Source organism: Neoarius graeffei, chromosome 26, assembly GCF_027579695.1.
Source record: "Neoarius graeffei isolate fNeoGra1 chromosome 26, fNeoGra1.pri, whole genome shotgun sequence".
Taxonomy (NCBI): Eukaryota; Metazoa; Chordata; class Actinopteri; order Siluriformes; family Ariidae; genus Neoarius; species Neoarius graeffei.
In genome coordinates, this window is record NC_083594.1 from 35,278,028 (window position 1) to 35,305,148 (window position 27,121).

Sequence of the window (27,121 nt, forward strand, 5' to 3'; positions counted from 1 at the left end):
TTTGTGAACCTCTGTCCAAGGGCTTAGTAGAAATCATAAAATGCTAATTTACCCTCCACGTTAATTGCAAATTGATATGTTCTATGCTGCCAAGATAAAACTGCTACTCACAGAAGTCACTTTTAACCAACTATGAATATACAGTCTGGAGAAAAAAAAAACCCAACTTGAAATAGCAAATGCTGTTGAATTTTGGGTTTAGATGCTTTTCATGCAATGACATGAATGCAGTTATACAGGAATCTATTTCTAAGGGAAATGCTCACCCCTCTGTATTGCAATATGATCACATCTGAACCATTTGGCTAAAACTTTATTGCATCAATTTTTTTTTGCATTAAGGTGAGAAAATCCATTCTAATTTGTATTCACATTTTACATATCAACACTGGTCACATTAATGGACCAATAATGTCTGCAGTCTCGGTTGTCACATTTGAAGAGCAGCAAATATTTCCCATCATGTCAAAGAAAGGTCGGTCATTCATTCATTCATTCATTCATTCACTCAAGCCCAATCAACTACTTACAGCAGGCCATACATCACACACACACACACACACACACACACACACACACACACACACACATTTTATATATAAGTTTTAAGCATTGCACAATACATGCATCATATTCCAAAATACAATGTTATGGCATGTAAAAGCAAAATGGAGAACCAAAATTTCACAAAATGGAGATCAAGAATCCAAGAAATGGAAAAATATCAGTCTATGCACTGAAGTCATTGTAAATATGTACGGTATATGGGTCGCACTGATCAAGTTACTGAATCACAATAACATTTTGCACCAGTAGACATGCTTTAAAGAACTTGAGTAACTGCTGCTGGATGACTGGACCTGGAAACTAGGAACTAATTAGTGAAGAGGCGCCCTGAGGTAAGATGCACCACTACATGGGCTTTTTCCCCTGACCCAATGATGACATCTTTAACGTAATCACAACACATTTATCGAGAAGCCATGCTTTTGTGTAATTTAATCTGGATGATGGCATTCCTTACATTTATTTGTTTGCAATGTTTTTGAGCCAATTATCTATTTTGTATCCATGGTCAGTAGTGATTTATTTAATCATTAATTGTACATTAAATATTTTTGTTTATGATGTTGAGTGATTTGTCCAGAAAGTAATTAATTTGGTTTTGGGGAACATTTTTGTGAGATGGTCAAACGTTTAAAGCCATGAAACGGAACCATCCCAACCCAAGGTAACATAAAAATTTAAATAGCAAGGGCAAAATAATTAGGTTCCATAAGAAATAATTCAAAGAGTAGCTGCATCCAGTAATCCTGCTATTCCATCTAATATTAGCCATAACTTTTTATTCAAGTTAAGTCATGCACATTCTTATAAAATTACCAACTAGCATCAGAAGACTGTATTTTAAATTAATATAAACTGGTTGCAGCACTTGAATATATGGTTCCAGTTTATTTCCCTTTAGGTTCTGTATGTTGGTTTAGACAGCATCTCTAAATGTTTTAACTTCATTGTAAATGCTCATTCTATTGAAAGTGGGCGATTTCTTCCATCTTTGCCGATTACATGCACTATTCTTGTTGTTCATTCATATGAAGCCACTATATTTTATGTTGTTTCCCTCAGATGTGTCAATGTTTTTTAAATAAATCAGGGAATTATCAGGTGTGTGCAAGCTTGCTCAGGAAGAATGCTAGCCCGGGGGTGTGAAATATATGACCCATGAGCTGAGTTCAGCCCAGTAAAGGCTCGAACAAATGAATTTATAATATTAGTTTTAAATTAAAATCGTCTTGTGGACCATATCTGAATTGAAACATTTGAAAAAGCTAATTGTTTCCCCCCCCCCCACTAGGTGGCAAAATTGAGCAATATACACATCTACTGACAAAATGCAATGATTTTTAAAGCAAGTTAAAAACTTGACATAATCCCTTATTAGGTCATTTTAATTTCCAGGTTATAACGCAAAACATGGAACAGTTAAAACGTGGTGAACTTATGCAATACACTACGGAAAAAACCAAAAACAAACAAAAAAACGGAATAATTTGAATTTGTTTTGTTGGTAATGAACTGCAATCTGTTCCTCTGTTCTGATTTTTCTGGTCTTGCCCATTTGACACTAGATTACGTATAATGTGGCCTGTAAAATGAGGGATACCCTGTTCATGGTCACCAACTACATTCAATAACATTGTATGATGCATGATATGATTCAATGAACAAACTGTAAAATATACAACATTGTAACAAGAACAGAAAGGATTTCCCCTTAAAAATGATAGCATATAAAAAAATAAAGGCACTTGTATTTAAAACAACCAGTTCTTTCTCCCATGTTAAAGATCCAGTAGTTTTTTCCAGTGTAAGAGATTTTCTTGAGTCCCAGTGAGGATAAAATAGAGCCCTATATTAAAATGTATTTAAGTACAAGTCTTCTGGGCTTTACGAGAGACCAAAGCACAGTTTCCTGGGATGCATCAAACTTCTGGTAATGGAGTCACCAGAGTTCACACTTGCGCTTAGGGTTCATTGGCGAATCCTCCTTACAGCCAAAATGTTTGGAGAACTCATAGGAGTTGGAGATGGAGCCAATGACTCTGAAGCGTGAAGGGCTGTGAGGGTCAGTGATCACGCCTTCATGAGAGCTTTCAGGGGTCCGCACTGAGCACCACACCTTCAACAAGAGGAGAATAGAAATGCTTACCCCAGTATGCTAGATGCTTTTTCACTGCGTGCTAGGCTAATTGCATTTGTTGTAAACAATGTCTGTGCTACACCAGATCATAAACTATTATGAATTAACAAACAAAAACAAAAAAACGAACCTGGGCAAAACTAACGAAGAACAGCTGATGATTTGTCATTCCCAGAGCAGGCAGCGTAGCCTCCTCCCCATTCTTCTGGATCCAGTTCACATAGGCCTGCAGTGCAAGACAGCATTCAATACCATACTTTAGATTTAAAAAAAAATAAACAAGAGAAGACTTGTTTTTATAGCTTTCTCACTCTTGTTTAGTTTGACACACTACCCTTTAGTTCTTTCTGTAATAGAATTACCAAACCATCTCAAAGAAGCCAAGCTAATCTAGGAGCAGCTTTTGTAAGTTGGCAGAACATCAACAGGCAGAAGCTGCTAGGAGATGTTTTGTCAATACCAGGCCTGCTCTGTAACCTCTGACTTTTTGCCTGGTGGAAAGAATGACATGTGATGAAGGGTGGCTCTTTCCAAGCCACCTGTTATGTTTTCAAGGCTTTGCGAGAGAGACACCCTGTTTTCTACTCCAGTTTTTCCAGCCTGTGGGTGCTGAATGGGAAGGATGTGTGGAAGGTAATGTCTTTCATGCCCCACTCTGGGTTGTTATGGAGAGTAAACACTGTCCTGCTTGTTCTTTTTTTTTTTTTTTAAACTATGAAAGTGATAAAAACCCAGTTTGAATAAGAATAATTATTACTTGAGTTTTGAAAGACTGTAAAACCCACCCACTGGCCTGATCTTTTTGGATGTTGATAGAGGATAGGGAGACAAGTGAATAGAGCTTCAACATACAGTGGTGCTTGAAAGTTTGTGAACCCTTTAGAATTTTCTATATTTCTGCATAAATATGACCTAAAACATCATCAGATTTTCACACAAGTCTTAAAAGTAGATAAAGAGAACCCAGTTAAACAAATGAGACAAAAATATTATACTTGATCATTTATTTATTGAGGAAAATGATCCAATGTTACATATCTGTGAGTGGCAAAAGTATGTGAACCTTTGCTTTCAGTATCTGGTGTGATCCCTTGTGCAGCAATAACTGCAACTAAACGTTTCCGGTAACTGTTGATCAGTCCTGCACACCAGCTTGGAGGAATTTTAGCCCATTCTTCCGTACAGAACAGCTTCAACTCTGGGATGTTGGTGGGCTTCCTCACATGAACTGCTCGCTTCAGGTCCTTCCACAACATTTCGATTGGATTAAGGTCAGGACTTTGACTTGGCCATTCCAAAACATCAACTTTATTCTTCTTTAACGACTTGTGTGCTTAGGGTCGTTGTCTTGCTGCATGACCCACCTTCTCTTAAGATTCAGTTCATGGACAGATGTCCTGACATTTTCCTTTAGAATTTGCTAGTATAATTCAGAATTCATTGTTCCATCAATGATGGCAAGCCGTCCTGGCCCAGATGCAGCAATACAGGCCCAAACCATGATACTACCACCACCACCATGGTTCACAGATGGGATAAGGTTCTTATGCTGGAATGCAGTGTTTTCCTTTCTCCAAACATAACGCTTCTCATTTAAACCAAAAAGTTCTATTTTTATCTCATCTGTTCATAAAACATTTTTCCAATAACCTTCTGGGTTGTCCACGTGATCTTTAGCAAACTGCAAACGAGCAGCAATATTCTTTTTGGAGAGCAGTGGCTTTCTCCTTACAACCCTGCCATGCACACTATTGTTGTTCAGTGTTCTCCTGATGGTGGACTCATGAACATTAACATTAGCCAATGTGAGAGAGGCCTTCAGTTGCTTAGAAGTTACCCTGGGGTCCTTTGTGACCTTGCAGACTATAGACCCCTTTCACATGACGTCACCGCGCCGCGAGATTTTGTTAGGCGCCATATTGGAAGACCAAGTACATGCACTCACAATATAAAACAAAGTACGAGCGAGAGTAAAGTGACACGATGGATGATAATTCTGGTTATGTGAGTACATTACCAGTTGCAGAAAGGGCACGGTATGTGGAGAAACTGGCTGTGATTGATGGGTTTGACTCATATGATAAGACTCGGGGCAAAGGAGAATGGAAACATAAGGAGGACCGGACACCAATTCTGCCATCTGTTTGCTACCCAGATATTGTAAACTATTTGTTGTTTACACCCAGTGCCTACACTCAGTGTTCGAACTATGCCGATATTTTCGGGGGGCCCCTTTTTTTCCCTTGGGGGTGTATGTGCTTGCGCTTGTCTCAGAGCGTGGATCTCCAAACACATGAGAAGCCTATCTTACGCACATATCATGCGGACTCCACACCTCCACACACGCATCGCGTCTGAAGTCATAACTCATCAGGGGAAATCGTGTCCACATTGGCATGTTCAAAAAACAACCTCGCGTCAACAATGATACCACACGCAAGGAAAAAAAAAACAGTCAGGCTACTCAACAACCAACCTGGCAGCAGCGAGCAAGCCCCAAACCATCCTAAATTATTATTATTATTAAATTGTAGAAGTCTGTGAGGCTTGCTCCTCATACAGTTATCAACTTGGGGCCACTTTAGCATGTTTTAAATCTGAATTTCTTGCGTTTGCTTACCTCAAAGTGTCCGCAGATCATGCACAGACTTATCCATTATATCCACAGTTTTTTGCCAAGTCTCACACAGGTTTCTTTCAAGTCTACTGTTGGGCCAATAAATCATAAATAAAACAGCTCAGATTTGTTTGTTTAAGTCGTTTGCCACTCCACTTTATACTCGTGGGTTCACATACCGCTGCCGTTATTTTCCCCTTATCACGAGTTTGTTGGTCTTCCAAAATGGCGCAGGGTCTGTTTACTTCCGGTTTCGGGTGACGTCAGTGAAAGGGGTCTATTACATGCCTTGCTCTTGGAGTGATCTTTGTTGGTCGACCACTCCTGGGGAGGGTAACAATGGTCTTGGATTTCCTCCATTTGTACACAGTCTGTCTGACTGTGGATTGGTGGAGTCCAAACTCTTTAGAGATGGTTTTATAACCTTTTCCAGCCTGATGAGCATCAACAATGCTTTTTCTAAGGTCCTCAGAAATCTCCTTTATTCGTGCCATGATGCACTTCCACAAACATGTGTTGTGAAGATCAGACTTTGATAGATCCCTGTTCTTTAAATAAAACAGGGTGCCCACTCACACCTGATTGTCATCCCATTGATTGAAAACACATGACTCTAATTTCACCTTCAAATTAACTGCTACTCCTAGAGATTCACATACTTTTGCCACTCACAGATATGTAATATTGGACCATTTAACTCAATAAATAAATGACCAAGTATAATATTTTTGTCTCATTTGTTTAACTGGGTTCTCTTTATCGACTTTTAGGACTTAAAGGGTTCACAAACTTTTAAGCACCACTGTAGTTTTATGGACAGAGGCAAGTTCCAACACCAATACTTCTACTGAGAAACAGTTAAAAATTATGGCAGAAGATCTACACAAACCTTGTAAGCTGCTTTGAGGCCACCATTGTCAGCAATGTTCTCGCCAAGTGTGTGTTTACCATTGAGGGGTTCTGTGTTGATGCTGTAGTTGCTGTACTGCTCCACCAAGCACTGAGTCTGCTGCTTAAATGCCTTCACTGATGTATCCTTCCACCATGAGCGCAAGTTACCATCCTTATCATATTCTCTTCCTTGGAGCATAACAACATTGCATAGAGATATTGTACATCCACATTAAACATTGACATATTGATGAGATTGGTTGTTTTAACAAATTTAAATATAAAATTTGCATTATTATTGAAATAATTGAATCAAATTTTCAGCATCTTAAATTCATGAACAGCCCATTCTCCAAAAGCATTCTGATCCAAGTACAAGCTGGAATATACACTACCGTTCAAAAGTTTGGGGTCACTTTGAAATTTCCTTATTTTTGAAAGAAAAGCACTGTTCTTTTCAATGAAGATCACTTTAAACTAATACATTGCTAATGTGGTAAATGACTATTCTAGCTAAATTCTACTAAATGTCTGGTTTTTGGTGCAATATCTACATAGGTGTATAGAAGCCCATTTCCAGCAACTATCACTCCAGTGTTCTAATGGTACAATGTGTTTTCTCATTGCCTCAGAAGGCTAATGGATGATTAGAAAACCCTTGTACAATCATGTTAGCACAGCTGAAAACAGTTTAGCTCTTTAGAGAAGCTATAAAACTGACCTTCCTTTGAGCAGATTGAGTTTCTGGAGCATCACATTTGTGGGGTCGATTAAATGCTCAAAATGGCCAGAAAAATGTCTTGACTATATTTTCTATTCATTTTACAACTTATGGTGGGAAATAAAAGTGTGACTTTTCATGGAAAACACAAAATTGTCTGGGTGACCCCAAACTTTTGAATGGTAAATGATCCTGTTGTTCATACATGAAATAAGGCTACTGTTCATTCACAACCTGAAATGCCAGTGGGAATAACTTTTGCATGGACTTCTTTATGTGATGTTAACAGTACTTAGCCAGCCTTTCTTAGCCAGTTAAGATCTTGCTGTAATCTATAATTCCATAAAAACAAAGATTAGTGACCATCATAAAATTATTACAAATTGTTTACCTTGATCATCAAATGCATGAGTCAGCTCATGACCCATAACTACACCAATGCCACCAAAATTCAAGGCTCTAGAAAAGCAAATATTAAAGATTGGCTTATTCATAGCAGAGTTTTTGATTTTATACGTTGGTAAGTTGATATGGTAGGTGAAGGTGTGAGATCCTTTTACTTTGGCCAGGCGTGACTGTAGAAGGGGGCTTGAAGGATCCCAGCAGGAAGTACCATCTCATTCTTGGTGGGGTTGTAATAAGCATTCGCTGTAGGTGGAGTCATACTCCATCTGTACGAGAGGAGGAGGAAGCAGCAAGATTTGAGCAGAATTCTAGTAAGCAGTGTGTAAGAGAGTGGATAAACAGAGAGTGGAGCGAGTATGTGAGTAGGGCTACTCCTTACTGATCTCTGTTTGGGACTTTTCTCAGCTGGTCAGCCATGACCCAACCAGAGAAGTTGTAGTATTGAATGACATTCTGGAAGTGTAAGTCTGACACGACTTCAAACTAAACACAGAACAGCAATATTACATATACATGCATAAAGTATTCAAACTCCATATACAGTACCAGTCAAAAGTTTGGACACATCTACTCATTCATAGGTTTTTCTGTGTTGTGATTATTTTCTACATGGTAGAACAATACTGAAGACATCAAAACTATGAAATAACATATGGAACATATATGGAATTATGTAGTTAAAAACAAAAAAAACACAATATGTTTCATATTTTTGATTCTTCAAAGTAGCCGGCGTTTACCTTGACATTTTGCACACTATTGACATTATCTTAACCAGCATCATGAGGTAATCACCTGGAATGCTTTTCAATTAACAGGTGTGCCATGTCAAAAGTTAATTAATGCAATTTCTTGCCTTCTTAATGTATTTGAACAGTAAATAGCCCTATTCCACAACTGTAGTAATCCATATTATGTCAAAAACTGCTCAACAATCTCTAAAGAGATACAACATCCATTATCACTAAAAAAACATGTCATGTCTTAAAATGAATAAAAATAAAAGAAAAGCCACTGAATTAGGAGTTTTGTCCAAACTTTTGACTGGTACTGTATAGGAAACCAAATCCAAGGAGTAACTAAAATGTAGTGCAGCATAGTACACACAGCTTCCAAAAAGGTCTGGTGCAAGTCAATGTATTTAACCAGATAAAGATTATACAGTATATTTCAAATCTTATGTAATACTGCATTACAATAATAACATTCTGTACTTACTTCATTGAACACTTTGTCTAGCTCCTTAGCATCCATGATGAACTTTGGATAGCCTATCATATTGTATATTGCATCTGCCTGGAAGAAAAGAACAGTAAATGGTAATTTCTTTTATATATATATATATATATATATATATATATATATATATATATATATATATATATATATATATATAAAACCACCAGGTGGCAGTATAGAGAACAAGGGCTGGGCTGGAACATGCCTGTTATCAGTGGTTAATATCTAATTAAATCATGTAACAAAGTGCCAAGCATTTTCAAATCAGGGTCTTTCTAATAAGCAATGAACTAAAAACAGTGAGTTTTCTACTAAAACTGAATGGCTACTAAACATTGATTGGTCAGAAGGGACTGACTAATTTCCAAGAACAGTACAGCTCTGACAATAGCACCATCTACAAGCCAATTCACAGGTTTATATTAATTTGCTCGTTTTATTTCATTATTGCTTTTATACTAAGAACTAACACAGCAAATTGTATGTTGGACGTACCACACAAACCAATAAGACTCTTCAGGAGGTGCTGTGACAGAAAAATAATCAATTTGGGACAGCATCACACTATCCTGCTGATGATAATTTTCCTATAACAGAATGGCCTGTCTTGTTTTATTGCTTACATATCCATCCATCTATAAGAAACTCTACTGGTGCAAATATATACAATGGGCTCCAAAAGTCTGAGACCACAGTGAAAAGCTGTCCCCCCCCATTTAAAATTGTAAATAAACATAAGGTTTTACAATTTTTAAATATTTAAAACAAAAACAAAGTTCAAGATCTTTAATATTCAAGATTTTGAACCATTTCTAGGTCCATATTTAAATGTAAGCAAATTTGTGATATTGGCCATGTTAACTCATCTCATTATCTCTAGCCGCTTTATCCTTCTACAGGGTCGCAGGCAAGCTGGAGCCTATCCCAGCTGACTACGGGCGAAAGGCGAGGTACACCCTGGACAAGTCGCCAGGTCATCACAGGGCTGACACATAGACACAGACAACCATTCACACTCACACCTACGGTCAATTTAGAGTCACCAGTTAACCTAACCTGCATGTCTTTGGACTGTGGGGGAAACCGGAGCACCCGGAGGAAACCCACGCGGACACGGAGAACATGCAAACTCCGCACAGAAAGGCCCTCGCCGGCCACGGGGCTCGAACCCGGACCTTCTTGCTGTGAGGCGACAGCGCTAACCACTACAGCACCGTGCCACCCCGCCATGTTAACTGCTTTTAAAAATAAAAAATCAATCAATCAATCAATTTCCTCATGCCTAATCTCTTCTACTGAAGCATGTGTTCAGACTATACTCAGATAGATTTGATCTAAAATGAATCATAAGGGGGGGCGGCACGGTGGTGTAGTGGTTAGCGCTGTCGCCTCACGGCAAGAAGGTCCTGGGTTCGAGCCCCGTGGCCGGCGAGGGCCTTTCTGTGTGGATTTTGCATGTTCTCCCCGTGTCCGCGTGGGTTTCCTCCGGGTGCTCCGGTTTCCCCCACAGTCCAAAGACATGCAGGTTAGGTTAACTGGCGACTCTAAATTGACCGTAGGTGTGAATGTGAGTGTGAATGGTTGTCTGTGTCTATGTGTCAGCCCTGTGATGACCTGGCGACTTGTCCAGGGTGTACCCCGCCTTTCGCCCGTAGTCAGCTGGGATAGGCTCCAGGTTGCCTGCGACCCTGTAGAAGGATAAAGCGGCTACAGATAATGAGATGAGAGGAGATGAATCATAAGGTTTTTCACAAAGTTGTGGAGTCCATGTCAACTTGAGTGCACAATCTCATTAAAACAAAAATGGGACAAACCAAATACTAAGAAACTCTGAAATTCATGTAAATATTTCAAAGATTCTACTTTTCCAGAAAAAGTACTTTCCCAACTTTAAGTTGTTGTCAATAATATAATCTGTAACGAAAACTCTTGCATTGAATTAGAAGAGAATGCAAGATAGGAGCATCTTCACTAGTATCCTTAGACGTTTTGACCACACTACAGTTCCCTCCTTGTTTAAATTAATTTATGTAAAGGTGAACAGGATGGTCAATTGGTTGTGCATCAAGGAACCAAACTGCTTTTTTGTTTTGTTGTGGAGAACAGTAGATGGTCTGAAGTAATCAGCCCCTCACCTTCTCTTTGGCTGCCTTTTTGGTTTCACCATCCATCCAACTCACATGTTTCAAGCTGTCCTCAAAGGCCCATTTGATTTCCGAGACCATATTTTCAGCCTGATATACACACAAGGGATAAGTTATTGTGCTCAGTCTCAAAGCTGTATTAGAGAATGCATGATAAGGTATACTCACAAAGGCCTTGCTGTCCTCAGCGAAGGTAGCGTTGACAAACAGAGGCCCTAGGGCGAAGCCTAGTGCGCTGTCTGTGTCGCTGACGCACAGCTTCCAGCGAGGAGTACAGCTCTGAACCATTGCACACAAAAGCAAACTTAATTCAACTTCAAACTGAAACCTGTTGTCTATTACCTCAGAATGACCAAGAGGAAACAGTGAGTTCTTCTCATTTACAGTATATTCTGGCACTGATCACTCAAAATTGAGCATTGCTTCAGGCTTTTTCGATCCTTAACAAAGTAAAATGCACCCTTAATGACTAGTTAAGCATTCAAAGTAAAAGCCCCAGGTTTGCAGGATGGATATACTTTAAAGATCTCATCTCATCTCATTATCTCTAGCCACTTTATCCTGTTCTACAGGGTTGCAGGCAAGCTGGAACCTATCCCAGCTGACTACGGGCGAAACGTGGGGTACACCCTGGACAAGTCGCCAGGTCATCACAGGGCTTACGCGATTTATATATATAAATTTCTGGTAACTGTGAATAAAATATTCATAGGTAGACTTCTAGCCTCTGTGGTGCCACAGGCTCGGTCAATGGGAGAAATGCTGTGAACCCCTAACCTTCAAGTTAGTTTTTTTAAGCCAACTTTGACTGAGATCACTGACAGTATCTTTACACTTGGCAGCAGTTAGCAATAGGCTGTTCATGGTGCAAAACCTTTTTTTTTTGGGCATAAAGTCAGTATATTAATGCATCCCAAGAACCTTATTTTGCCTTTATCTCTCTGAAAAGATCATAAATCTCCGTCTATTGTTTTATAGGCCACTAAAAACCCCATGTTGCCTCCTTTTCCCCTTGTGAGTGTGATGTTTATACTCCAAGTGAAGAACATACATCAAGATGCACAAAGATTGAGAAAATGAGTGAAGAGTTGGGGAAAGAAATAAGGTCCGTACACCACGTCGCATATGTATGGGCCAACGATATAATGTGTCCAAATCTTATTGTTTTGGCCAGCTAATGAACATAACCAAACATGAATAACTGTGTCAACTTTAAAGACACACGTCTTGCATGATTTATGGCAACAATGGAATATCAGCACAGTTCTTTTTAATCTCTTTCTTGCTTCTTCCCATCACACCCGCTTGAGTGCACACACAAGTACGTAAGCCATAGCTCACAGATTCATAGCTTGTTATTTCAGCCTGACCCTTGAGGAAGATGAGGTCAGGAGAACAGGATGTCTGCTTGATAAGACACTGTACAGCCCATATCAGTGTTGCACACTGGGATTCTAAACTAACCCATAGTCTACAAAGTTTTCCACAGTCACACAAGCTAAAAAAAAATAATAAAATTAAAAAAAAAATAAAGATTTACAAACACAACTTTCAACATGTTTCCATTCACAGCTCTGTACGTCTTCTATGCACATACTTTCCAACACATGGAGTATTTAATTTTCCCAATTTCCTCCTCTTTTAATGAGCTCTATGGAGGTGTGGTTGACAATTTTAATGATGTATTTCATGAGCTCAGATTCAGCTGCAAATTGTTTCCCTTATCATTACACCAGGCTAATGCATTTATGATTTTAATGATAGATGAGCAATATCAGCCAGAAGACAGTTGGAGAATGTACCTCATTTACTGTAACACACTCAATATGAATTAGTTTATTCATTAATAACATTTAGCCAAGAAATATGATATTCATGAAAATCCAGTTTTGTATCCTATAAGAGCTCGTGATTTTGTGGAAATTTACAGTATGGATACAGAGACTCACTAATCTAAACAGCTTCAAAACTGGCAGTTACTGTTAATCATCCTTCCTTGTAGCTGAATTATGAAGGATGCAGCTTAACATGGCTGAGTCGAAGGCATACAAAAGGCACTGCTGGCAGCCGCCATATTACTCATGTCTGACCACAGAACACAGCTCAGATATTCACACCTATGGGCAATTTATGTGGCCAGTTAACCTAACCTGCATGTCTTTGGACTGTGGGGGAAACCAGAGCACCCAGAGGAAACCCACACAGACACGGGGAGAACATGTAAACCCCACACAGAAAGGCCCCCGTCAGCCACTGGGCTTGAACCCAGAACCTTCTTGCTGTGAGGTCACAGTGCTAACCACTGCACCACCCATGGTTCTCAAGTTGAAAATGCTTATCCATTTCAAAACACACCACTTTAGTGAAAATTTTCTGAAACTCATTTCATATTAATAACTTGGAAGAAAGCAATTTAAAAAAAATCACAAAGACAAATAAGAATATAAAAATTATTTTAAATACCATTAAAATTAAGAGAAAATAAATGGCACCCTGTAAAATGAGTGTGTGTATTTGGTAGCTGAGGTTCTGGAATGGCTGAGCTGCATTCCTGGAAGATTTACTAAACACCACACTTAAGCCTAGGTCACAACCGGCCGTACGTGCTCCTACGGCCGGTCTACATGCAAAAAATGCAAGAAACGCACGGAGGGCGCGTGTGTGACGTGCTGATTTTCGAGCCATAGACTGGCCGCAGACCGGCTGCAGAGGTTCTTTGTCATGTCAAACAAACTCTACGGGCGCTTACGTTTTTTTCAGGTTGCAAGACAAACTTACGGCCAATGTGCGTCTTTCTCCACGAACAAAAAAAAATGCAGCGATTTGGGAAACGCCAAAAATTGCACGGCCAAAAAATCATACGTCTGGTTGTGACCTAGGCTTTAGGAGGTGCTCTTTCAAAACGTAGCCAACATTTTGTTAATTTCATCTCTCTCTGAGCTTTGCCTTTTATGAGTTTTTTGGATGTCACTGAATGCGAATCAGCTGCAGTATGAAGACTCCTGATCATTTATGGGTGACTGGCATTTATCAACATACACAAGTATGAAGAAAATCTGGGTTACTGAAATGTTTGTAAATCTGGAATTTTTTTTTTGCTCAGCTTGACCTTCGAAAACATTTACAAAGGAACCTTACCCAATATTTCTATTTCTTGTACATGACCAGTGTGTAGGCCCATTTCTCCAAATTTTGACCTTTAATCACTGACCTTCTTGGCACCATACATGACTTCAAGAAAACGCTGCTCAGCATCCTGGAACTTTTGGTCCAATATGTAAACCATCTTCCTCACCACTTTCATGATCATGTAGTTATTCAGTGTGCTGCATTCACACAGAAAAATCAGCTCAGCCATTTGTGCAAACTTAATAATGAGATGGAGATGAGGTCGATAATGTCAGTCACACACCTAAAGTTGTGGGTCCAGGCTACATATGAAACCTTTTAGTATTTGGTTATTTATAGGAGTTCTTCATGTATTTGGTTTTAACTGTATGGTGATGAGATACCTCTTGTTGGTGGTGCTAATGAGCTGTGAAACTTTCTTGAGGTACTCCGTAGCATAGAGTACCACAGGTTCCGAGTCATTAAGAGCAACTGGAGCAAACACTGCTTTGAGAAAAGGCATCCAGTCAACCGCAGGAGCCAGTGTCTAAAGGGAAATGCACAGGCACACACAGATTAGCTATAACACTACACACAAATTTTCTATTCACACAATCTTTTCTACTCTCAAGCCACAGTGTGACTTACTGCTAAATCTTTAGCTTGAATCTTATGGTAGATGAGCTCCTCATCCCTTCTCTCCTCCTGAGGAACCGTAATGTTGGCCAGAGTGGTTTCAAACTCTACTATCTCCTGCATCAAATTGCGAGAGGTCTCCTCTGAGCCACCCAGGAGGACTCCCAGCTCTACCAGGAAGTTCAGATATGCGTTGAGATACTGCAGGCATTAGAAACAAGCATTTTTGCCATGACATCCAGTTAGACATTTGAGAAAGCTTAGAATAAGAACATGTAGGTTAAAACACAGTGGTGTCCTCCCCTCCCCCCCCCCCCCCCCCCCAAAAAAAAAAAAAAAATTCCCCACACTTTTCAAAACAACATTTTCAATACTCTGAGGATGAGAAATATCTTTATTGTATATGTATGGAACAAATTATATTCTTATGCATTTCCACAATTTTCTTTTCTTCAGTTATTCTTCTAGATACCTTCTCATTGAGATAGTACTCCCGAGATGGCAGGCCCAGTCCAGATTGATCAACCTGTAGGAAAGACAAAGCAACCATTTAATATTTTGCCTTTAAAGTGGATTCATTCCCCTTCTCCTGAATTTAAGCAAGAAAAATGAAATTAATAGCCCAATAAATTATTCATAAATCACACCATAAAACACAATGAATTCAAAACAATAGTAAAGCACTCTATAGTTAAATGATTTGGCCAACAGTGAAGGAGGCTGTGCACCTGGATGATATTGCTACTGGAGTTCTTGGAGTCTGCGCTGACAAACACAGTGAAGAAAGGGGAAGTGCGGTAGTTGGCCGACAGAGTGCGCAAAACCTCCTGGAAGTTGTTCTTGTCCCAGGGGCCAGTCAAGGCCCAGCCTCCTGTCTGAAGGGAAAAAAAGGCTCAGTTCACAATGAATGAAGGAAGAGTTACGTATAATTGCATGAAGAGACTTAAGATTATTATAATACACTTGGTCAAACTGGCCTGTTTGTTCAGACCCCCCTATTGCTGTATATGCTGGTGTTTATAGTCTGACTCTTGTGTAAAAATAGCTTTTGTATAAAGAAGATATTGATGATATCAACAGAAGTTGCATGTCATCTTTCAAAGTAACATGTTATCTATCCACATATGAAATTTGAGCTTTCTCTGTCTCACAGTTTTGATGCGCTCAATAACTGAACAGGCATGTCTCCTCAGGACATGTTTAGAGCCTGTTGGAACCCAGACGCAATGTTGTTAACTATTTGGGACATCACAACCCAAATAATTTTACAATCAAAAAAATTGTGCTTCAACAATGCACCAATAAAATAGAAACGATGGGTAGAAATAACAGTTATATCATAAATAGTTGATTTTTTTTAAATGAAAATATTTCAACTATGATATATTTTGGGAAAATATCTGTCCTTTCATTCAAGTGAGCAGTTACTGGTGTGCAATGGTTAAATTGTGGGACAGTAGGACTTATAATGCTGATTCCAAAAGATTGGGATGCTGTGTAGAACTTAAAAACAGAATGTAATGATTTGCAAATCCTTTTCAACCTATATTCAATTGAATACAATACAAAGACAAGATATTTAATGTTCAAACTGATAAACTGTATTGTTTTTTGTAAATATAAACTCAATCTGCATTTCCATCCATCCATCCATCCATCCATCTACCGCTTATCCGGATCGCAGGGGTAGCAGCCTAAGCAAAGCAGCCCAGACTTCCCTCTCCCCAGCCACCTCCACCAGCTCTTCCGGGGGAATACCGAGGCATTCCCAGGCAAGCCGAGAGATGTAATCTCTCCAGCGTGTCCTCAGTCTGCCCCGGGGTCTCCTCCCAGTGGAGAAAACCTCCCTTGGGAGGCGTCCAGGGGGCATCCTAACAAGGTGCCCAAACCACCTCAGCTAACTCCTTTCAATGTGGAGGAGCAGCGGTTCTACTCTGAGTCTCTCCCGAATGACCAAGCTTCTCACCCTGTCTCTAAGGGAGAGCCCAGCCACCCTGCGGAGAAAACTCATTTCTATCACTTGTATCCTGAATTTCATGTCTGCAATACGTTCCAAAAAAGTTGGGACAGGGCAACAAAAGACTGGGAAAGTTGTGCAATGTTCAAAACCACCTGTTTGGAACATTCTACAGGTAAACAGGTTAATTGGAAAGCAAGGATGTGGTATTCACAAGCAAGGATGGGGCAAGCTTCATAACTTTGTGAAAAATGGCATGAGCAAATAGTCCAACAGTTCAAGAAAAAACTTTCTTACATACAGGTGCAAGGAATTTAAGGATTTCACCAAGGCCAATCCATATCATCAAAATATTCAGAGAATCCAGAGAAATCTCTGCATGTAAGGAGCAAGACTGAAAACCAGCATTCAAAGCCTGTGACTGCTGACCCCTCAGATAGCACTGCAATAAAATCCAACATGACTATATAAAGGATATTACTACATCCAGAAATGCCACCCAATTCTCTGGACCCAAGCTCATCTAAGATGGACTGAGTGGAAAAGTGTGCTGTGGTCTGATGAGTCCACATTTTGAATTGTTTTTGGAAATCATGGATGTTGTGTCCTCTGGGCTAAAGAGGAAAAGGACCATCCAGATTGTTAAATTATAACCAGGACAAAGTTCAAAAACCAGCATCTGTGATGGTATGGGGGTGCATTAGTGCACATTGGCATGGGTAACTTGCACATCTGTGAAGGCAACATTAATGCTGAAAGGTATATACAGGTTTGGAGCAACATAAGCTGTCATCCAGATGACATCTCTTTCAGGGACGTCCCTGCTTATTCCAGCAAGACAATATCAAGCTACATTCTGCATGTGTTACAACAGAGTGGCTTCATAGTAAGAGAGTGCAGATGCTAAACTGGCCTGCCTACCTTGCACTGAAAATGTGTGAAGCATTACAGTGGTGCTTGAAAGTTTGTGAACCCTTTAGAATTTTCTGTATTTCTGCATAAATATGACCTAAAACATCATCAGATTTTCACACAAGTACTAAAAGTAGATAAAGAGAACCCAGTTAAACAAATGAGACAAAAATATTATACTTGCTCATTTATTTATTGAGGAAAATGATCCAATATTACATATTTGTGAGTGGCAAAAGTATGTGAACCTTGAGGATTAGCAATTAATTTGAAGGTGAAATTACAGTAGAGTCAGGTGTTTTCAATCAATGGGATGACAATCAGGTGTGAGTGGGCACCCTGTTTTATTTAAAGAACAGGGATCTATCAAAGTCTGATATTCACAGCACATGTTTGTGGAAGTGTATCATGGCATAAATAAAGGAGATTTCTGAGGACCTCAGGAAAAGCATTGTTGATGCTCATTAGGCTGGAAAAGGTTAGAAAACCATCTTTAAAGAGTTTGGACTCCACCAATCCACAGTCAGACACATTGTGTACAAATGGAGGAAATTCAAGACCATTGTTACCCTCCCCAGGAGCGGTCGACCAACAAAGATCACTCCAACAGCAAGGCGTGTAATAGTCGGCGAGGTCACAAAGGACCCCAGGGTAACTTCTAAGCAACTGAAGGCCTCTCTCACATTGGCTAATGCAAATGTTCATGAGTCCACCATCAGGAGAACACTGAACAACAATGGTGTGCATGGCAGGGTTGCAAGGAGAAAACTCTCTCCAAAAAGAACATTGCTGCTCATTTGCAGTTTGCTAAAGATCATGTGGACAGGCCAGAAGGCTATTGGAAAAATGTTTTGTGGATGTATGAGACCAAAATAGAACTTTTTGGTTTAAATGAGAAGTGTTATGTTTGGAGAAAGGAAAACACTGCATTCCAGCATGAGAACTTTATCTGATCTGTGAAACATGGTGGTGGTAGTATCATGGTTTGGGCCTGTTTTGCTGCATGTGAGCCAGGACGGCTTGCCATCATTGATGGAACAATGAATTCTGAATTATACTAGTGAATTCTAAAGGAAAATGTCAGGACATCTGTCCATGAACTGACTCTGGTGGGTCATGCAGCAAGACAACAAGACAACGACCCTAAGCACACAAGTCGTTCTATCAAAGAATGGTTAAAGAAGAATAAAGTTAATGTTTTGGAATGGCCAAGTCAAAGTCCTGACCTTAATCCAATCGAAATGTTGTGGAAGGACCTGAAGCGAGCAGTTCATATAAGGAAACCCACCAACATCCCAGAGTTGAAGCTGTTCTGTACGGAGGAATGGGCTAAAATTCCTCCAAGTCGGTGTGCAGGACTGATCAACGGTTACCGTAAATGTTTAGTTGCAGTTATTGCTGCACAAGGGGGTCACACCAGATACTGAAAGCAAAGGTTCACATACTTTTGCCACTCACAGATATTGAGGATCATTTTCCTCAATAAATAAATGACCAAGTATAATATTTTTGTCTCATTTGTTTAACTGGGTTCTCTTTATCTACTTATAGGACTTGTGTGAAAATCTGATGATGTTTTAGGTCATATTTATGCAGAAATATAGAAAATTCTAAAGGGTTCACAAACTTTCAAGCACCACTGTATGAAGTGCAAAACATGACATCTGAGACTCTTGAGCAACTGAAGTTGCATATCAAGTGAGAATGGGAAATAAATTTACATACTAAACTTCAACAATTAGTGTGCTCAGTTCAACAACGTGTGTTCACAAATGCTTACTGAATGTTGTTAAAAGAAAAGGTGATGGAACATCAAGTCAAATTTATTTGTATAGCACTTTTAACAACAGACATTGTCGTAAAGCAGCTTTACAGAAAATTAAAAAGACTTTAAAGGAGATACGCAGAACCTTTATTTTTAAATACATTTCGGATAGTGTCTCCATCCTTGACTCTTGTATGCTGCATAAATGGGAATAAAAAATATATTATTTTTGAGGGTTAAATATCGACCGCAAAAGTTGGCATTCGAGCTACCCCGTTGAGCCAGCCAGCCCTGAGTGTGTGACGTCACAGCAGGAACCGGTTTTAAGGCCGAGGCCTTTGACAGCAATTGACCAAAGTCATATCAATAAAAATTTATGGTGAAAGTAAGAAATACCATTACTGACTTGCTCAACTAAGACTGATTTGACTTCACTGATTGTGGGTTGACTCTCTTTAAAACAGGATAGGTGTTATAACTTCTGCAACATACATGTACATGCATGTATTTTCACTGATAAAACGTAAAAGGCTAATTAAATAATCAGATGAACTGAGACAATCACATTCTGAAGCAAATTAAATAATCTTATACCGCTAACTTAAATACACAATACAAGTTACATGTATTAATCTACATGCAGGGAAACAACGTGTTTTTTTTTATCCAAATGAGAGTCGGAGCTTACTCGTCTGTGTTCTTGCTTCTTGAAGGCTGATCTTGTGGCCGATTGTTTTTGAAACAATCTGACTTTCAGTTGTTTGTTCAGTTCTCCGTTCATTCACTTCTTCCATGCAAGAGCGAGATGGCAGCAATATCCAGTTTAGAAATCAGACAGCTGCTCCACTCATTCACTTTTCTTCATACTGCGTAGTCCGCCATTACTGCTGGGCTCAGGCAATTATTAAAACCCGGGATGGAACGGGATGTCACCGGTTTTAGCAACAACCGCGGGGAGGTCAGTGCCCGAGCGATATGTCCCGTCCCGTTCTGTCCCGGGTTTTAGCAACAACTCTCGGCTCATTCCGGGAGGACTGGTGCAACTGAACTCACTTTCCTTTTTAAATAAATAAATACGGTGGTGTAGTGGTTAGCGCTGTCGCTTCACAGCAAGAAGGTCTGGGTTCGAGCCCCGTGGCCGGCGAGGGCCTTTCTGTGCGGAGTTTGCATGTTCTCCCTGTGTCCACGTGGGTTTCCTCCGGGTGCTCCGGTTTCCCCCACAGTCCAAAGACATGCAGGTTAGGTTAACTGGTGACTCTAAATTGACCGTAGGTGTGAATGTGAGTGTGAATGGTTGTCTGTGTCTATGTGTCAGCCCTGTGATGACCTGGCGACTTGTCCAGGGTGTACCCCGCCTTTCGCCCGTAGTCAGCTGGGATAGGCTCCAGCTTGCCTGCGACCCTGTAGAACAGGATTAAGCGGCTAGAGATAATGAGATGAGACTTTCCTTTTCTTGTAGTTTTCTTTTTCTTTAATTGTTGGTACTGCACCCTCTTTCAATACGGGCTTACTGTAGAGCCAACGCTCCTCAACAGATCAGAGGTTTCGTATGAGTCCTCAGTAAAATGTGCAGAGCAGAGGAAAGACCACTTCATAGGCGCCCAACGTGCGCATGAGCTTCTCGCAAAATGCGTCCAAATCTTTGCAGTTTGAACGTTCTTGGACCATGAATGCAATGTAAAGCCACCTTCTGTCATGTTGCTGCACCAGCCAAAAACACATTTACGTGGCATGGCGATAAATTAGCTCAAAATGGAGGATCGGAGTTGCAGTCAGCTCTGTGTTTTAGTATAGCGGAAATGGCGATGAGACCGATAGACTTCCTGTTGTGACGTTATGGACGTCAAGGTCATTCACTCAGACCGCTACCTATATAAATCATTTTAATCGTAAAAGTTACTATATTAGATTTACTGTTAACGCTTAAAACTATTCCTGTGCCATTCTTGAGGTCTCAAGGCATTTATAAACGAAAGTGAGGCCATGGTTCTGCGTATATGCTTTAAACATGAGCTAATTTATCCCTAATTTATCCCCAATGAGCAAGCCTGTGGCAATGGCAGCAAGCAAAACCTCCCTCAGACAACACGAGGAAGAAACCTTAAGAGGAACCAGACTTAAAAGGAAACCCATCCTCATTTGGGCGATAACAGATAGCATGATTATAAAAAATTTGCTTCGATAACTGTATCCTATATAGTTACAAAGTCTAACTGTGTAACCAGGAAATTAATTATAGTTTTAGCATGAAGTCTGTTTTGTTGAAGTTATAAACTGTTCATGACAACTGCAGTCCTAAAGTTATCATGTCAATTGTAGTCCTCAGCCATAGATGAATTATTCTAAATGGCCAGAGCCATCTTCCAAGAGCGATTTTCAACTGTCCATATGGGGCCATCCTCCACAGGAGTGATGTGATGAGACTCCAGCCAAATGTAGGGCATCAGGAACATGTTGCAGACATTGAAATTCAGAATGAGCGTATATTTACAAAAAACAATAAGGTTTCAGTTTGAACATTAAATTCTCAAACATTGTTTTTGTATTGTATTCAATTGCATATAGTTTGAAAAGGATTTGCAAGTCATTGCATTGTTTTTATTTACAACCCCAAATCAGAAAAAGTTGGGATGGGACGTTGAAATTAAAACCGAAAACAATGATTTGTAAATAAACTTTGACCTGTACTGCACTCAAAACAATGCAACAGCACATTATTTGACCTCAAATTCTCTTTTTTCAAAAATTAACACATTTAAATTTTGATTCTTGCAACACATTAAACAAAAGTTGAGACAGTAAAGCATTTATCATTTTGTAATGTTGCCATTCCTTCTCACAATTCTTAAAAGTTGTTTAGGGTCTGAAGACACCAAACAATGAAGCCTTCAGGTGATATTTTGTCCCATTCTTCCTGCAAATAGGTCTTGAGGTGCATAACCGTACAGGGTTGTTGCTGTGGTCATGTTTTTCCATTTCAAAATTCACCACACATTCTCGATTGGGGACAGAGAGGATAGACACCCTTTTCTTCCACAGCCATGCTTTTGTAATGTGTGCAGAATGCATTTTCTTGTTGAAATATGCATGGGCATCCCTGGAAAAGATGTCATCTTGAAGGCAGCATATGTTGCTCCAAAATCTCAGTGGACTTAAATGCTGCAATCACAGAAGTGCAAGTTAACTTTGTCAAAAGCACCGACATAACCCCATACCATGACAGACCCTGCCATTTGGGGCTGGTAACAGTCAGGATGGTCCTTTTCGTCTTTGGTCCAAAGTACATGTCGTCCATTTCTTCCAAAAAAAAAAAAAGACCTGGAATATTGATTCGTCTGACCTCAACACACATTTCCACCATGTGATAGTCCATCCCAGATGCTGAGCCCAGAGAAGTCAATGGTGCTTCTGGACACAGTTAACATAAGGCTTCCTTTTCGCACAATAAAATTTTAACTGGCATATGTGGATGTAACTCAGTATTGTAGTGCTTGACAAAGGTTTGCAAAGAAATCCCAAGCCCATGTGGTTATATCAGCTATAGATGAATGATGGTTCTTGATGGTTCTCCATTTGTGAACAAACTGGAGATCCTCAGTCCATCTTTGCTCCTCAAATACCCCTTTTTCACCAAATCAGTTCCAGGGCTGGTTCGGGGCCAGTGCTGGTGCTGGTTCACAACTCGTTCAACTTGCGAGCCAGCTGAGAACCAGTTTGTTTTTCCATAGCTCGCGGTGCTAAGCGGAGCCACGTCATTACGTCGCTGTATACGTCATTACGTCGCTGTATACGTCAGTTACGTCGCTGTATACGTCAGTTACGTCGCTACGTTTACATAAACCTTGGCGCGAATATCAAAGCAAAAACAACACGGAAGAAGCAGCAGCGGCAACAACAACAATAATAATGGATGACTTCGCGTTTGTACAGCTGCTGCTTCTCGTCGCTTAAAAATGGCGATCTTTCGTGGTCTTGTTATTGTTGTTGGTCTTAACAACTCCGCCCCCCCGCTGACGTAAGCGGTTCTTTCCTCTGGCCCAGCAGAGAATTGATGCTAGCCTGGAACCGGTTTTCCTGGCCCCAGAGCCAGTTCTTTGTCGGTGGAAACAGAAAACCCGGTTCCAAACTAAGCACTGGCCCCGAACCAGCCCTGGAACTGCTTTGGTGGAAAAGGGGCAAAAGACTCGGCCTTTCCTGGATACTGATTTTGTACCAAATCATGATTACAATCGCCTGTGCCAAATCACAGCATTGTTTAATTGTTTTCCCTCATTACCAGCCCTAAATTTCCCATCCCCCTTTTTTTATTTTTTCTTTTGTTAACATCTTGCAGGCCTGAAATACAGGAATGGATATATATTAACAAATGGAATGAAGCTGACCAGAGAAAACATGAAATATCTTGGGGTCAGATTGTCTGCAATGAAATACAAGTCAAAATAAATTTAGAAATCACTGCTTTAGTTTTTTATTTGCATTTTTCCATACCGTCTCAACTTTTTCTGATTTGGGGTTGCACATTTTACACAACGGCCCTTTTGGAATCATCATTGTAAATTTAATTACCTTATTAAAAAAAAAAAAAAAAACAGGAAATTTCCTGATTTTGCCTTCTGGACAAGCTGGTACATCCAACATCAATGGTGTGTAGCGTGTGTAGGAGGGGTGGAGATTTCAGGTTTGAAATATTATTGGTTGGTGATTAACAGAGCACACATACAGTGCAGATGATTGCGTGTGTCAAATAACATTGTTTTCCATAGAAACTGTGCTGAAAAGATGTTCATAGAAGGTCAACAAAGTCATCACTTTGATTCCATATTTAAAGGAGTTAGATGCGAATTTATTGGCTACTGGCTATAATAAAATTTTATTGCCTATGATGGCGAGAAACAGGCTTGGTGCTGCAGTGGAGAGGGTGAGCAGTAGGGCTGCTCGATATTGGAAAAAATCAATATCACGATTTTTTCAGTAAATATCGATATCGCGATTTTTAAAACGATATTTATACACCTTTTTTTTAAAGCCCCGATCATCAACACCCGAGGCACCGGGCCACATTTTTATAGTACAGGCCTCATAGGCTACCTGTCAACCCTTCCCGTTGTACCCTGAAACGCCTTTTACTTAAACTATTTACTGTGCAAGCGCGTACTTTGCATAGGTCCTATCGCCTGCACAAGGCTCACGTTCTCCTCACTCAACATTTCCGATCACAGAGGATGGAGCCAGCGCTGGTATTACCAGTGATTACTGCGTAACGTCCACACTGGCTCGTAGCCAGCCAAGGATAAAATCTCTCTCTCACACACACACACACACACACTACAACGTAAGCTTGTGTGTTGTTAAGACACCAACATTAAACACGCACACACACGGACTGGCCATTGGGAGTAGCGGGAGTTTTCCCGGTGGTTCAGCGTGGGCCGGCGGAGAAAAAACAAACAAACAAAAAAAAAAAAAACAGTTGCGCGCTGGCCTTTAATATGATAAGCAATGTTAACAGTTTCTTAAAGAAACTGTTAACATTGCTTATCATATTAAAGGCCAGCGCGCAACTGTAATAAGCAATGTTAACTGTTTCTTTAAGAAACTGTTAACATTGCTTATCATATTAAAGGCCAGCGCGCAACTGTTTTTTTTTTCTCCGCCGGCCCACGCTGAACCACCGGGAAAACTCCCGCTACTCCCAATGACCAGTCCGTGTGTGAACACGCACAATATAGAGACAAGTCCTTAAGAATTAACATACATGAAAATAGCTCAGCGGCATGTAAACATTCCCTGAAAGTGTAGGTGGCACTGCGGCTAGATGCTACGTGAAATGGCACAAGGCAAACACCATGCTTCGCTCAGTCAACAGACAAAATCCACGAACCCAGTAATCCTCCTACTACTGTGGGTTAGTGTTCTGTGGCCAAAAACACCCTACGCACAGTCATTCCAAAACATCCCCACTAGTTGCAGGTTATGTCTCAAATACAGATATGCGTTGTGGATTAAGCGATCTATTTTCAAGCATCAGGCTTCTCTTCCTTCATCTTCCAAATGTGGACTCCGCTATCTTTTTGGCATGTCAGCATTAAAATACCATTTGCAGAGATATTTCACTCGAAAAGTAAAAGCAACACATGATTAGGGCTACATGATTAGCAGGGGGACACCGTTTTAAGCGCACGGAATTTTAAAAACAACGCAATTACATCTGAGTCCGTCTACATCGCGCAATAAACCCGTCCTTAGCAGAACCTACTTCAAAGCATGATGCTAGCTGCAGATGCACAAGTCAAAATCAAATGAACCCAAGTAAACATGCCGCGGCGGGCAACATTAATAACCAAACTGCCTTACCTTAAAACACTGCCTTGACCACAGGACGACTCGCAATTATTCCACTTAAATCCACATGGTTTAACACATCTAACACAGCTAGCAAGCTGGATATGTGCTAATATTGTTGTGCTTGTTTTCTTCCGTAGATGCCATTTTTACATTACCCAGTCCCACATCCAAAAATATGACGTAAATATATGTTAATTGTATTATTATAACTATTAGCAAGCAAATCAAACAACATATTAACAAATCAATATATCAAATCACCCAACACGTATGAAAACAGAAGAACTGATTTTTTACTGTTGCGGAGATATCGCGGGAGTAGAATGGATGACGTATACAAGGCTACGGTGTGCCTTAGGGGACAGAAGGGTTGTTTTACCTTACAAATGACAAAAAATCGTTTCATATCGATATTATGAATTTTGATATCGTTTGACACCAATATCGATATCGTGATAAAAATACGATATATTGCACAGCTCTAGTGAGCAGCACCAAGTTTCTGGGTGTGCACATCTCTGAAGACCTGTCCTGGAACAACAACACCGCATCACTGGCCAGAAAAGCCCAACAGCGTCTGTACTTCCTCCGCAAACTGAGGAGAGCAAGAGCCCTAGCCCCCATCATGCACACATTCTACAGAGGCACCATCGAGAACATCCTGACCAGCTGCATCACCGTGTGGTATGGCGCCTGCACCGTGTCCTGCTGCAAGACTCTGCAGCGCATTGTGAGAGCAGCTGAGAGGATCATTGGTGTCTCTCTCCCTTCCCTAATGGATATTTATAACTCCCGCCTCACCTGCAAAGCCATCAGGATTGCAGGTGACCCCACCCACCCATCTCACAGCCTCTTCAGCCTGCTGCCGTCGGGGAGGAGACTGCGGATTCTCCGGGCCAAAACCAGCAGGCTCAAGAACAGTTTCTTTCACCAGGCGGTCAGGAGGCTCAACTCCCTCCCTGTTCTGCCCCTCCTCCCCCCTGCCACAGATTCTGCTCGCACACACCCCTTCAGCATCTGACATGTCATCCTCACAGTTCCCCCCCCCAACACACACACACATTTATACATCTCATCGTTCATTAACACACTGAACTCAGGGACCGCACATCTCACTCTACCTCGCTCATTTGCACTATTCCACACTACCTCACCTTAACAGCTGCTAGTTTGTTTATTCTGCTTATTTCATGTTTCATGTTTACATGCTATACCTCAAGTGCCCTTGACTGTTTGGTTATTGTACCAATTTGTGTGTGTGTGTGTGTGTGTGTGTGTGAGTGTTTAGTCTAGTTAATATCTAGAGTGTTTATACTGTTTATATTGTCTGTTTGAGTGTTTAGTCTGTCTTGTTGTTATCTAGTGTTTATACTGTTTATTTATACTGTTTATATTGTTTGAGTGTTTAGTCTAGTTCATATCTAGAGTGTTTTATACTGTTTATATTGTCTGAGTGTTTAGTCTGTCTTGTTCTTATCTAGTGTTTATACTGTTTATTTATTCTGTTTATATTGTTTGAGTGTTTAGTCTGTCTAGGTCCTATCTAGAGTGTTTATACTGTTTATATTGTTTGTTTTTTTCAATTATTCTATTTTTATTTATTGCATTGCCAGTTTGCACCGTGGGTCAGAGAGGACTGAAATTTCATCTGTGCTGTATGTCGAGCATGTATAGCAT

At 40.2% G+C, this 27,121-nt stretch overlaps 1 protein-coding gene across 4 annotated transcripts in view; it reads right to left on the minus strand.

Moving 5' to 3' along the window:
• Positions 1-297: 297 nt before the first annotated feature.
• ece1 (endothelin converting enzyme 1) overlaps positions 298-27,121 on the minus strand; it is a 114,427-nt gene continuing 87,603 nt past the window's right edge. For 3 of the 4 annotated variants that reach the window (XM_060910363.1, XM_060910364.1, XM_060910361.1), the window contains 13 exons: positions 15,194-15,340; positions 14,938-14,991; positions 14,478-14,666; positions 14,234-14,376; positions 13,933-14,047; positions 10,713-11,000; positions 8,557-8,634; positions 7,718-7,821; positions 7,494-7,604; positions 7,325-7,392; positions 6,211-6,401; positions 2,835-2,930; positions 298-2,683 (listed from right to left, as the gene is read on the minus strand). In XM_060910363.1, coding sequence (XP_060766346.1) covers positions 2,507-2,683; positions 2,835-2,930; positions 6,211-6,401; positions 7,325-7,392; positions 7,494-7,604; positions 7,718-7,821; positions 8,557-8,634; positions 10,713-11,000; positions 13,933-14,047; positions 14,234-14,376; positions 14,478-14,666; positions 14,938-14,991; positions 15,194-15,340 — 1,761 coding nt within the window. In that variant the 3' untranslated portion in view covers positions 298-2,506. The remainder of the gene's footprint in view (positions 2,684-2,834; positions 2,931-6,210; positions 6,402-7,324; positions 7,393-7,493; positions 7,605-7,717; positions 7,822-8,556; positions 8,635-10,712; positions 11,001-13,932; positions 14,048-14,233; positions 14,377-14,477; positions 14,667-14,937; positions 14,992-15,193; positions 15,341-27,121) is intronic. The other variant, XM_060910365.1, reaches the window with a different exon arrangement.